Source organism: Ranitomeya variabilis, chromosome 4 (assembly GCF_051348905.1).
Source record: "Ranitomeya variabilis isolate aRanVar5 chromosome 4, aRanVar5.hap1, whole genome shotgun sequence".
NCBI lineage: Eukaryota > Metazoa > Chordata > Amphibia > Anura > Dendrobatidae > Ranitomeya > Ranitomeya variabilis.
Genome location: NC_135235.1, coordinates 707,630,713 through 707,643,270, shown reverse-complemented (window position 1 = coordinate 707,643,270; position 12,558 = coordinate 707,630,713). Strand labels below are relative to the sequence as shown.

At 43.4% G+C, this 12,558-nt stretch overlaps 1 protein-coding gene across 1 annotated transcript in view; it reads left to right on the top strand.

The window, feature by feature from the left end:
- LOC143766499 (uncharacterized) overlaps positions 1-11,702 on the top strand; it is a 33,334-nt gene extending 21,632 nt beyond the window's left edge. Inside the window, exon 6 of the mRNA XM_077254233.1 lies at positions 6,370-11,702. Coding sequence (XP_077110348.1) covers positions 6,370-8,378 — 2,009 coding nt within the window. The 3' untranslated portion in view covers positions 8,379-11,702. The remainder of the gene's footprint in view (positions 1-6,369) is intronic.
- Positions 11,703-12,558: the final 856 nt, after the last annotated feature.

The following is a 12,558-nucleotide window of genomic DNA, read 5'->3' as shown; positions in this document are numbered from 1 at the left end:
ATGACCAATTTATCCTAGCAACGCCTTGTATACGCTTGGAAAAGGGGTTAATCTACCTTGGGGGCACCCTCACAGCACTGCGGGGTGGGTGGGGATCCCTTTTACTGGTTGCTATGGGATTTTACATGGCCACTTTATCCTAGCAACGCCCTGGATACGGTTGGAAAAGGGGTTTATCTACCTTGGGGGCACCCTCACAGCACTGCGGGGAAGCCGGGGAACCCTTTTACTGGTTGCTATGGGATTTTACATGACCAATTTATCCTAGCAACGCCTTGTATACGCTTGGAAAAGGGGTTAATCTACCTTGGAGGACACCCTCACAGCACTGCGGGGTGGGTGGGGATCCCTTTTACTGGTTGCTATGGGATTTTACATGGCCACTTTATCCTAGCAACGCCCTGGATACGGTTGGAAAAGGGGTTTATCTACCTTGGGGGCACCCTCACAGCACTGCGGGGAAGCCGGGGAACCCTTTTACTGGTTGCTATGGGATTTTACATGACCAATTTATCCTAGCAACGCCTTGTATACGCTTGGAAAAGGGGTTAATCTACCTTGGAGGACACCCTCACAGCACTGCGGGGTGGGTGGGGATCCCTTTTACTGGTTGCTATGGGATTTTACATGGCCACTTTATCCTAGCAACGCCCTGGATACGGTTGGAAAAGGGGTTTATCTACCTTGGGGGCACCCTCACAGCACTGCGGGGAAGCCGGGGAACCCTTTTACTGGTTGCTATGGGATTTTACATGACCAATTTATCCTAGCAACGCCTTGTATACGCTTGGAAAAGGGGTTAATCTACCTTGGAGGACACCCTCACAGCACTGCGGGGTGGGTGGGGATCCCTTTTACTGGTTGCTATGGGATTTTACATGGCCACTTTATCCTAGCAACGCCCTGGATACGGTTGGAAAAGGGGTTTATCTACCTTGGGGGCACCCTCACAGCACTGCGGGGAAGCCGGGGAACCCTTTTACTGGTTGCTATGGGATTTTACATGGCCACTTTATCCTAGCAACGCCTTGGATACGCTTGGAAAAGGGGCTTATCTACCTTGGGGGCACTGTCGCAGCATTGCATGGAGGCTGGGGAACTCTTTTCCTGGTTGCTAAGCGATTTCAAATGATCAATCTAAGGTACTTACACCATGTAAAACCCTATAGCAAGCAGGGTGCCCCCAAGGTAGATAAACCCCTTTTCCAAGCATATACAAGGCATTGCTAGGATAAAGTGGTCATGTAAAATCCCATAGCAACCAGTAAAAGGGTTCCTCGGTGTAACAGGCCAAAGTAACCCTGTCCCAGATTAACCCCGGGTATAATTTGGTCTATGCCAGAGTATACCCGGGCATAAACTGGCCTAGGCCAAACTATACCCCGGGGTGTAAAATAGCCTAGGCCAAACTATACCCCTCCAGGCCAGATTATGTAACTAATCTGGGGTTAAAGTTGCCTAGCCCAATTTATACCTCTCAGCTCATATTATACCCCAATGAAATCATTTGCATTGAGTGATATACACAAGAATTACTTAATGCTTCAACATTTTATTGAGAAACCAAACTGACAATTCTTAAAGAGTACCTCCCACTATACAAAACTTTTGCCCATGGCAAAAGTAGTTGTAAAGGGGGGTATTTGTAATGCATATGCATTACAAATACCCCCCCATTTTATAGTTACCTTAGGGGGGCTGCCCGATTACCCCCCCTCGCTAACCGCCGCTGCCCGTCTCCTGGTAGACGGGGTCCCCCTCCTGCCGCTAGGTGGCGCTGCCTCTCCATGCGCCGACGTCACAGCCAGGCGCCATAGAGGAGAGCGGCACCTGGCTAGTGCCGTTGGAGCTTGTAGAAGCAGAGCCAGCACCACCTAGCGGTGGGAGGGGGGGCAATAATTTCTCATTAGCTATAAGTCACTTATCATGCAATGCAATTATCTGGGGCAACAAATCGCCCAACAGTCATTCTGTGTATTATGACATTTAGTCTAGCATGTCCTTGCTACCAAATTAACGTTTAAAGCTAAACACTGATAACAACATTGAAATGATCGTGCTTATTTTCAAGATACAGTGCATGTTCAGTTGTTGACTGCAGATTGAAGCTTGCAGGATATGTCAACCAATCCATGGAGTCACCGACGTTTGTGTAGATTATTATGTCGCAACTCAACAGATTCGCCGTGGTCATGATCTCTGCATCAGTTGCCCAGACTCCATCACGAGAGATTCCAGAGATGTTCACATATTCATTCACATTTTGGTTCAAGTAGTCCTGTAGTTTTTTTGTCAAGTCAGTTTTCATATGGTGGATGACTTTATCTCTGAGAAGGGAATGGTTGTCCTCTGTTCCTGTCAAGATGTAGCTGATGGCCCGGAAGAAGCAGTTTCCATCACCTTTGGTTTTATATGTACGCCGTGGTTGTTCAAGGTCTCGTCTGCATCCACAGTATACAACCTTACTAAACGTAAGGCCAAGAGTGGTGCTAAGATACTTCCTTCTTGAACTTGGTAGTAGGTTGAAAGCCTTAGTTTGCTTATTTTTCTGTGTGGCAGAGTCACTGGAATAATCATCATCGGATGGTGGAGAAGCCTCTTTATCCTGGTAAATCTTTAGGTTGCTGGTGTGGTATGTGTTGCTTAATATCTTGCCAGTTTTGTTGTTCTTAAGTTTTACTCGTCCCTTGGTCAAGGATTCCACAACTAAATAAGGTCCAATCCAGCGTGGTTCCATCTTTGAACCTATGCGTTGAATACGGCGCTGATTCTTGATATAAACTATGGTACCAGCAGTGATTTCTTTGTTGCTTTTGTGTCGGCGATCAAAGGCACACTTCTGGTGTTCTTGAGCAGAGTGGATGTTGGTACTGACGTCTGAGTGCAGCTTTTTAAGAATGCTTGACAGTGTATTTAGCACATCAGGGGTGGCATGATCTGAAATGGGCATGGGATCCACCGTATCATCTTTTGAGGGATTAAGGTCCATGGGAAGCTTGGCCTTCCGTCCATACATGACCTCAAATGGAGTAACCTTGGTTGAAGCATGCACAGATGTGTGATAGGCAAACAGAACACCAGGGATGAATTGATCCCAGTTGTTTCCTTGGTCATTGACAAGCTTACTAAGAGCTTCTTTAAGTGTCCGATTATCACGTTCCCGCTGGCCATTTGTTTGTGGGTGGTATGCAGATGAAATACGGTGATCTGTTTGAAAATGTTCCATCAGGTTGTCAATGATCGAGTTTACAAACTCTCGTCCCTGGTCGCTAATCAGAGTCTCCATACAGCCAAGGCGACAGATAACGGAGTACAAAAAATTTGCCACTGACTTGGCACTCTTATCTGGGACAGCTGTTGCTTCAGTCCATTTGGAGAAATTATCAGTGGCAGCAACTATATATTTGTTGCCATTTGATGTTTCCTGAAGAGGGCCAATCATATCAATCCCAACTAAGCTCCATACTTTTCCAGGCACTGATATACTGTTGAGTGGTGGAGCTTCCTTTGTGATTTTGGGATTTATAACAAAACATTTTTGACAGGCTTTCACATACTGGTGAACGTCATTTTTCATTCCCTTCCAGTAAAACCGGTCAGAGATTTTGGCTAAAGTTTTATCTCTGCCAAAATGGCCCCCAGATATTGGGTTGTCATGACAGGCCTTCAGGATATTTGGCAGTCGACTTTTAGTAAGAACCTCCTTTTCCCTATGATAAACAATTCCTCCTTGGGCTCGATATGGCTTTGCTGTTTGTCTAAACTGGGACTTGGCATTTGCACGTTTCTCAGGAGGTAGATCGTAGGTATACTGAGGGTACCTTTGTTCTGTTGCAGTGTAGAATCTCAAAAGCTGGTCATACAATTGATCTTCCATGGTTGTCAAAATTGGAAAAGATTTGGTGTCATAGAGAGCAGAGAGGTGTCATAGAGAACATACAAAACAAGTTATCATTAACTATGCACTGACAGGACAGCGCCATCTACTGTCAGTTCAGATCTGCACACTTTTCAACAAATAAGCAATAGGGTGAGAAAAACAGTGAAGTGATAACATTATGGCCTAGAGAAATACTATAAAAACTATTTTATACCCCCTGGTATAAAGTTTATCCCCCGGGGGTATACTATGGCCTAAGTCAGCTTTTGAATTTTTGTGCTGTTTCCTTCCTCAGTAAAAGGGTTCCCCGGCTTCCCCGCAGTGCTGCGAGGGTGCCCCCATGGTAGATAAACCCATTTTTTAAGCGTATCCAAGGCGTTGCTAGGATAGAATGGCCATGTAAAATCCCATAGCAACCAGTAAAAGGGTTCCCCACCCACCCCGCAGTGCTGTGAGGGTGCCCCCAAGGTAGATTAACCCCTTTTCCAAGCGTATACAAGGCGTTGCTAGGATAAATTGGTCATGTAAAATCCCATAGCAACCAGTAAAAGGGTTCCCCGGCTTCCCCACAGTGCTGCAAGGGTGCCCCCAAGGTAGATAAACCCCTTTTCCAAGCGTATACAAGCCGTTGCTAGGATAAAGTGGTCATGTAAAATCCCATAGCAACCACCTAAGGGGTTAACCACCTATCCTTAAGTGCTGCGAGAGTGCCCCCAAGGTAGATAAACCCCTTTTTCAAGCGTATTCAAGGCGTTGCTAGGATAGAGTGATCATGTAAAATCCCATAGCAACCAGTAAAAGGTTTCCCCACCCACCCGCAGTGCTGCAATGGTGCCCCCAAGATAGATAAACCCCTTTTCCAAGCGTATCCAAGGTGTTGCTAGGATAGAGTGATCATGCTATATCCCATAGCAACCAGTAAAGGGGTTCCCCACCCACCCCTCAGTGCTCGTCAGTGCCCCCTAGGTATACAAAGCCCTTTTCCAAGCATATCCAAGGCGCCAAGACAACGAGCTGGCACGAGCAGGGCTGAAGATTTCATGTCACATGTGACTATAGGGAGGGGGTGGGGCTTAGAAAGGGAGATCCCTGGCGTCACCAGAGGTGGAGGAGCTTGAAAAGGAGCAGTGCCCGATGGGAGGGGGAGCTGTGACCTAGAAGAATGAGCAGCTTTCCCTCAGCTTACCCTGGGGGGTATAATCTGGCCTGGAGGGGTATACTTTGGCCTAGGCTATTTTATACCCCGGGGTATAGTTTGGCCTAGGCCAAAGTATACCCGGGGTATAATCTAGCCTAGGCCACTTTAACCCCGGGTATAGTCTGGCCTGGGGGTATAATCTGGCCTGTTACACCGGGTTACCCAGCTCAGGCCTATCTGGCCTTGATATATCTACGTGCATTTTTCCAGTTTGATAAAAAGGAATTTCTGATGAAGGTCTGATGTATGGATCGAAAACGTTTATTCTTTAACTGGATGCACAAATAAAATGGAATAATTCATCTTGCAAATAATCTTCTGAGTGCCAAGTTATTTTGATTATTGGATTGACGGGCTGGAAACCTGACTTGAGCACCACATAGGAATCTTGAGTGCCGTGTGCATTTTCCTTATCTACCGTTATTCTGCTAAAGACATAAAGGAAAATACAAAGAATACATGTCAGACCAACAATAATTATGACTGGCATTATGACTGGCATTTGTTTAGAATTATTACATACCTTAAGGTAACCAGGAGACGTTCCTCTGCTGGAATCGCTCTACGGAGCTGGGTGTCCTGTCTCCGGATGACTCCTTGAACACGAGCAAGCAACCCCAAAAAAGAGTCTTGCGACATCCTGGTATATTCCAGGAATTTGTTCGGGTTGGCATTAAGCTCGCCATACAGCGTGTGATATGCTCCATGGCTCTCCCGGAGTTCTATAATGGGGTGTTGCCAAAAACACCTACGCCGTGTCCTTCTGTCTTTCACGGTTTCGGTGTTGCTCCCAAGCAAACGCACATACAAGAAAAAGCTTGATGCTTAGATCCAGGTTAAAGTAAAAGCTATCCATGCAAAGATCCATCATGACACAGGATACAGTAGCACACTGGTAAGATTCAGCAATCCTAGGGTCTATATATAGATATCCCATAATGCATGCCCTCTGTAGTCCCATTGGCGGCGTCTGGTTATCTAGATTTTTCTCCTGTAAAATTTTCCACCATGCACACAAAAAAACGCAAGCGCATGAAAAGCATGGAAACGCAGCGTTTTTAAACCGCATGCGTCTAAAAACCGCTGCGTTTGTATGCGCTTCTATGCGTTTTTTCCTGTACTTGCGTTTGCGGATTAAACGCTGCAGATTCTAACGCAAATGTGAAACTATTCTTAGTGAATAATTACGTATTCAACATAACTTGTCATGTAGATAGTTTACGTACAAATGTTAAAATATGTAAAATTCAAGGATTTTTTTATGAAAACTAATTGGTTTTATTTTTAACAGATGACTGCACCAGGCGATCAGAGGGGCAGCTGACATCTTCAGTTTTTAAATCAGATAATCTTGAGATCCCACAGGATACAATTGAAGTGAATGCCATTACTCCAGGTATACCATCCTCCCTTCACAGCAAAGATCTATCATCTGATCTTTTGAAACAGGTCCTGTCTTCTGATTCATTACCGACTACTAAGGAAAATCAAAGTCACAAAATAAGCATTAAAAAACAAATTGGTCCTGAAGTAAAGAAGCCATTTTCACTGTTAGAATATGGAAATCATTTTTCCCTCCAAGAATCTTTTCTTAAGCATCAAAAAATTCACACAGCAGAGAATAGATTTTCTTGTTCCAAGTGTGGGAGATGTTTTAACCAGAAGTGGAATCTTGTTAAACACCAAAGAACACACACAGGGGAGAAGCCTTTTTCATGTTCAGAATGTGGGAAATGTTTTAACCACAAATCAAATTTGGTTAAGCACCAGAGAACTCACACAGGTGAGAAGCCTTTTTCATGTTCAGAATGTGGGAAACATTTTAATCAGAAAGCACATCTTGATAGCCACCAGAGAATCCACACAGGGGAGAAGCCTTTTTCATGTTCAGAATGTGGTAAATATTTTACACACAAATCAAATTTTCTTGAGCACCAGAGAACTCACACAGGTGAGCAGTCTTTTTCATGTTCAGAATGTGGGAAATGTTTTAATCAGAAAGCGCATCTTGATACCCACCGGAGATTACACACAGGAGAAAAGCCTTTTTCCTGTTCAGAATGTGGGAAATGTTTTAACCACAAATCAAATTTGGTTAAGCACCAGAGAACTCACACAGGTGAGAAGCCTTTTTCATGTTCAGAATGTGGGAAATGTTTTAGCCGCAAATCAAATTTGGTTAAGCACCAGAGAATCCACACAGGGGAGAAGCCGTTTTCATGTTCAGAATGTGGGAAATATTTTAACCAGAAATCAGATTTGGTTAAGCACCAGAGAACTCACACAGGTGAGAAGCCTTTTTCATGTTCAGAATGTGGGAAATGTTTTAATCTGAAAGCGCATCTTGATAGCCACGAGAGAATCCACACAGGGGAGAAGCCTTTTTCATGTTCAGAATGTGGGAAATATTTTAACCAGAAATCAAATTTGGTTAAGCACCAGAGAATCCACACAGGGGAGAAGTCTTTTTCATGTTCAGAATGTGGGAAATGTTTTAACCACAAATCAAATTTGGTTAAGCACCAGAGAACTCACACAGGTGAGAAGCCTTTTTCATGTTCAGAATGTGGGAAATGTTTTAGCCGCAAATCAAATTTGGTTAAGCACCAGAGAATCCACACAGGGGAGAAGCCGTTTTCATGTTCAGAATGTGGGAAATATTTTAACCAGAAATCAGATTTGGTTAAGCACCAGAGAACTCACACAGGTGAGAAGCCTTTTTCATGTTCAGAATGTGGGAAATGTTTTAATCTGAAAGCGCATCTTGATAGCCACGAGAGAATCCACACAGGGGAGAAGCCTTTTTCATGTTCAGAATGTGGGAAATATTTTAACCAGAAATCAAATTTGGTTCAGCACCAGAGAATCCACACAGGGGAGAAGCCTTTTTCCTGTTCAGAATGTGGGAAATGTTTTAACTGGAAAGCGCATCTTGATAGCCACGAGAGAATCCACACAGGGGAGAAGCCTTTTTCATGTTCAGAATGTGGGAAATATTTTAACCAGAAATCAGATTTGGTTAAGCACCAGAGAACTCACACAGATGAGAAGCCTTTTTCATGTTCAGAATGTGGGAAATGTTTTAACCTGAAAGCGCATCTTGATAGCCACGAGAGAATCCACACAGGGGAGAAGCCTTTTTCATGTTCAGAATGTGGGAAATATTTTAACCAGAAATCAAATTTGGTTAAGCACCAGAGAATCCACACAGGGGAGAAGCCTTTTTCATGTTCAGAATGTGGGAAATATTTTAACCTGCAAGCGCATCTTGATAGCCACCAGAGAATCCACACAGGTTAGAAGCCTTTTTCATGTTCAGAATGTGGGAAATATTGTAATCGGAAATCAGATCTTGTTAGACACCAAAGAATTCACACAGCGGAGAAGCCTTTTCCTGTTCCTAATGTGGGAAATGTTTTACATGTTTATTAAAGAGTTGAATTCCATCAGAGAAGTTGCACAGGGGAGAAGCCTTTTTCATGTTCAGAATGTTGGAAATATTTAACCAAAAATTGTAACTTCTTAAAACAGTTGTCTTACTACTAGGACAACACCTTGTCATTCCTTATTTTATGTTATGGAAAAAGGCTACCCTAGGCATGTTTTGGAAACAGCTTATCAGGGTGCAACTAATAAAAGTAGACAACAGCTACTACACAAGCATGACATCTCACGGGAAAGAACAAAGGATGTGATCAGGATCATAGGGACCTATGATGATCATCAACATCATAAAGTGAGGGAAATTATAAATAGACACTGGGACATCCTTAAAATGGATCCGGACCTCAGGGATCTGTTAGGTCCTCACCCAGATATCACCTATAGAAGAGGAAAGTCACTAAAAGATGTATTGGTTCATAGCCACTACAGTAGACCAAGAGGTGGGGGTACGTGGCTTGATAACAATCCCTGTGTAAATGGATGAAACCCAATAAAGCCTTTGTGAGCTCCTCCACAGGAAAGGTCTTCTATCAGAGGGATTTTTCTAACTGCAGGTCCTCAGGGGTGGTATACATGGCCACCTGTCCCTGTTCAAAGGACTATATTGGCAAAACTAAGAGGGAGCTTCGTAGGAGGGTAGGTGAACATATGGGGGACATCAGAAATAACAGGGAAACCACTCTAGCGAGACACACGAGACTTCAACATCTGGGTGATATGATGAATGTCAGATTTATGGCCATTGAGGTTGTAAAACCCAACCCTAGAGGGGGTAATATGGATAAAAAGAATCTTACAGAGAGAATGTGAATGGACCTTTAGAATGGACGCAATGACCCCTTAGGGTCTGAATGAACAATTGTCCTTTGCTTGTTTCCTGTGGAGGCTTTATGTAAAGTGATTGCTATTTCTGGTCATTAAAGTGTTCCCCATTTCCTGTTAGCTGGGAGGGACTTGATGTATATCTCCATGAAGAAATTCTGGCTATGCTTTTACTCTAAAATTCATCCTTTGTTAGGGTGATTCATAGATTAGTATGATAAATATAACATACAATAGAAATCCTCTGACTTATGGGTCTTCTATGTTAAAGAAACGGGCTAATCTTATATATGTTGTTAGATCGTTAGATCATGGGTAAGAGATAGGGCCACGTATAAGTATGATCTTTTTGACATTAAGTGGTATTCAGAATAGTACATTTCAAAAGAATAAGATATGCATATCTATAACATAAGCGGCGACAATTTACATTCACAGTTATGCTGCCGGCAGGCACTGAATGGCTAAAATTTGCGATGCACAACCAGGAGTCTGCACAGAAGCATCTAGTTGGTGTTTATTGGGTGGAACGCAATCGATGCGTCCAATCTAGACGCAAGCGCAATAGCACACACCAGCATCGAAAGGGTAGGTGTGTTTTGGAAGGAGCATGCGCAATACACGGTTGGGTAACGCGAGATCATGAGTGCGTCCCATGGTGATTCTTCGCGGTGTGCTGTTTCTACGCAAGGTCGCAGAGGCGGACCTCTGGCTGAACCGGAAAAGAGACGGACATAGAACCCGGGCGGCCTTTTTAAATCAGAGATAATGTATCAAAGTTCATAGCTATCTGACACCATCGGAACACATGTTCTTAAATCGGGCCTCCTGATGAGCCGGAGAGGCGAAACGCGATGAGGCGGTACTCTGGAAAGGCGGACGGCATGCTTTGGCTGGATGAGTACTTTATTAATTTGTATCCGGATGTATACTCACCAGTATACTTACCTATATTTATGACAGCATATGTGCAGCACATCATATAGGGGCATTAACCACACAATTGAGTACATATTGAGGTCTCAAATCTGAAGGGCACAAAGCCCCATTAGAATGTGGAATGAGAGCCAGCATGCCGCATTGATCGAATTACCGTCCTAGACCTTTCTACATGTTCTCCATTGTTTTTATGGCAAGGTGTGGGGATTAGAATTCCTTAGACATAGGATTGTTCTGTGTATAGTGGTCAGGGGTACCCTCAGTTATATAATTGGGTAGAGGGACCCCAGGCATCCAATAGGGTTCATCAGGGACCCTAGGGCCAGCCGTCGTGGAGTGGGGGCACCACAATGTTCCCCCTAGGGCGCCAACCCCCGCAGACAGGCAGGTACCAGTTTAGGTATTAGTGTAGGAACACCTATCCCTATACCAGTTTGTTCACGGTGTGTTTTGTTTACATGGTATTACCACAGGGTTGGTGGTATTTTAATAATTTATAAATAAAAGTGGTTTTATGGGGTATTATATGATTTAGTACATTAATGGTTACCCTGGTTTAATATTAACTATTCAACAATATATTTGTCATTCCTTATGTTTGGCCTCATTAAAACAAAAATACTCATACACAGCTCCCTTGCCAGCGCCAATTCAGCGGTGTCAGGATTCATGTGAGGTTGTTACAGTACACAAGCCCTGTGCCCAATCTGTGCCGGCTTCACTGTCCCTGCCTTCGGAAGTAATGAACATAAACAGGAAACCAGAGCTGCGACTGCTCTCCTACTTCCTCCTATTGTTTGATTTTGAAGTTGGGGACAGTGACATCAGCTCTGATTGGCCACAGGGCTCACATGACGTGACAAACTCACATGAGCTTCATGAACGCAAGTGCTGACACTGCTGGAACTGCATCGGCATGGAAGTTTTGAATAATTATTTTTATTTTAACAGGATCAAACATAAGGCTTGAGAAGGGATTGTCCCAGTAGAGAACAACCCTTTTAAACATAAAAAAATTTAAAAAATCCCACACAGCGAGAAGTCAATATCATACCTAGAGTGTAAAGAATGAATTACTTGAAAATTGTATTTTGTTGACTGTCAAAACTAGCTCTGACCTGGAGAAAATATATACAATGGGGAAAATAACTATTGGATACTATACTGATTTTTGCATGTTTTTCCAGCTACAAAGAATGAAGTCTGCAAATTTTTTTTTTTTTTTGTATGTACACGTCAACTGTAAGAGACAGAATCTAAAAATAAAAGCCAGGAAATAACATTGTATGATTTTTGCATAATTAAATTGCATTTTATTGAATGAAATAACGTATTTTTCGTACTATAAGACGCACCGGACCATAAGACTCACCTAGGTTTTAAAGGAGGAAATTAGGGAAATAAAAGCTGAAGCAAACAATGTGGTAAAGTTTGTACTTAAAATTTCTTATCCTGGTATATGGTCCTCTCATCCACATCCTGATATAGATTGTCACGATTGTCATGGTTCCCAATGGCAGGGACATAGGCAAAAACAGGACCAGCTCTAGGAAGATGGAATCTAAGCTGACCGCGATGCTGAACCTCACGCACAACTACCAGTAGCCAGGGAACGTGCCTGCATTTTATCCCTAGACGTCTCGCACCAGCCGGAGATCTAGCTACCCCTAGTAGAGGAAACACAGACCTGGCTTGCCTCCAGAGAAAACCCCAAAGTGATAGTAGCCCCCAACATATAATGACGGTTAGTTAAGAAGAAAACACATACGTAGTATGAATACAGGTTCAGCAAAGAGAGGCCCACTAACTAGATAGCAGAAAATACAAAAGTGGACTTTGCGGTCAACTCAAAACCCTACAAAATACCATCCTGAAATGACTTTAAACTCCGGTATCAACTCATGACACCGGAGTGGTAATTTCAGTTCACTAGAGCTTCCAGCAGCAAGATTCATATAAATGCACGCTGGACAAAAGATACAAATGATCCAAATGAACGCTGGACAAAACATTCACAAAAGGTACAGATGATCCAACTTATCTGAATCAGCAGACTTTGGAGCAGGTAGCAAGTAACAGAGGGACTCTGGTAACATTGATAGCCGGCAAGTAAATGACTGAGAAGCCAGACTATATAGGAAACTCCCATTTCCTGATGGGAACAGGTGCACTGGAGATAAAAGACAGAAGTCAGCCAGTACCACCAGAGGGAGCCCACAAACAGAATTCACAACACACGATAATGTGAATATGCCATGTGTGAGTCTGCCTAGCT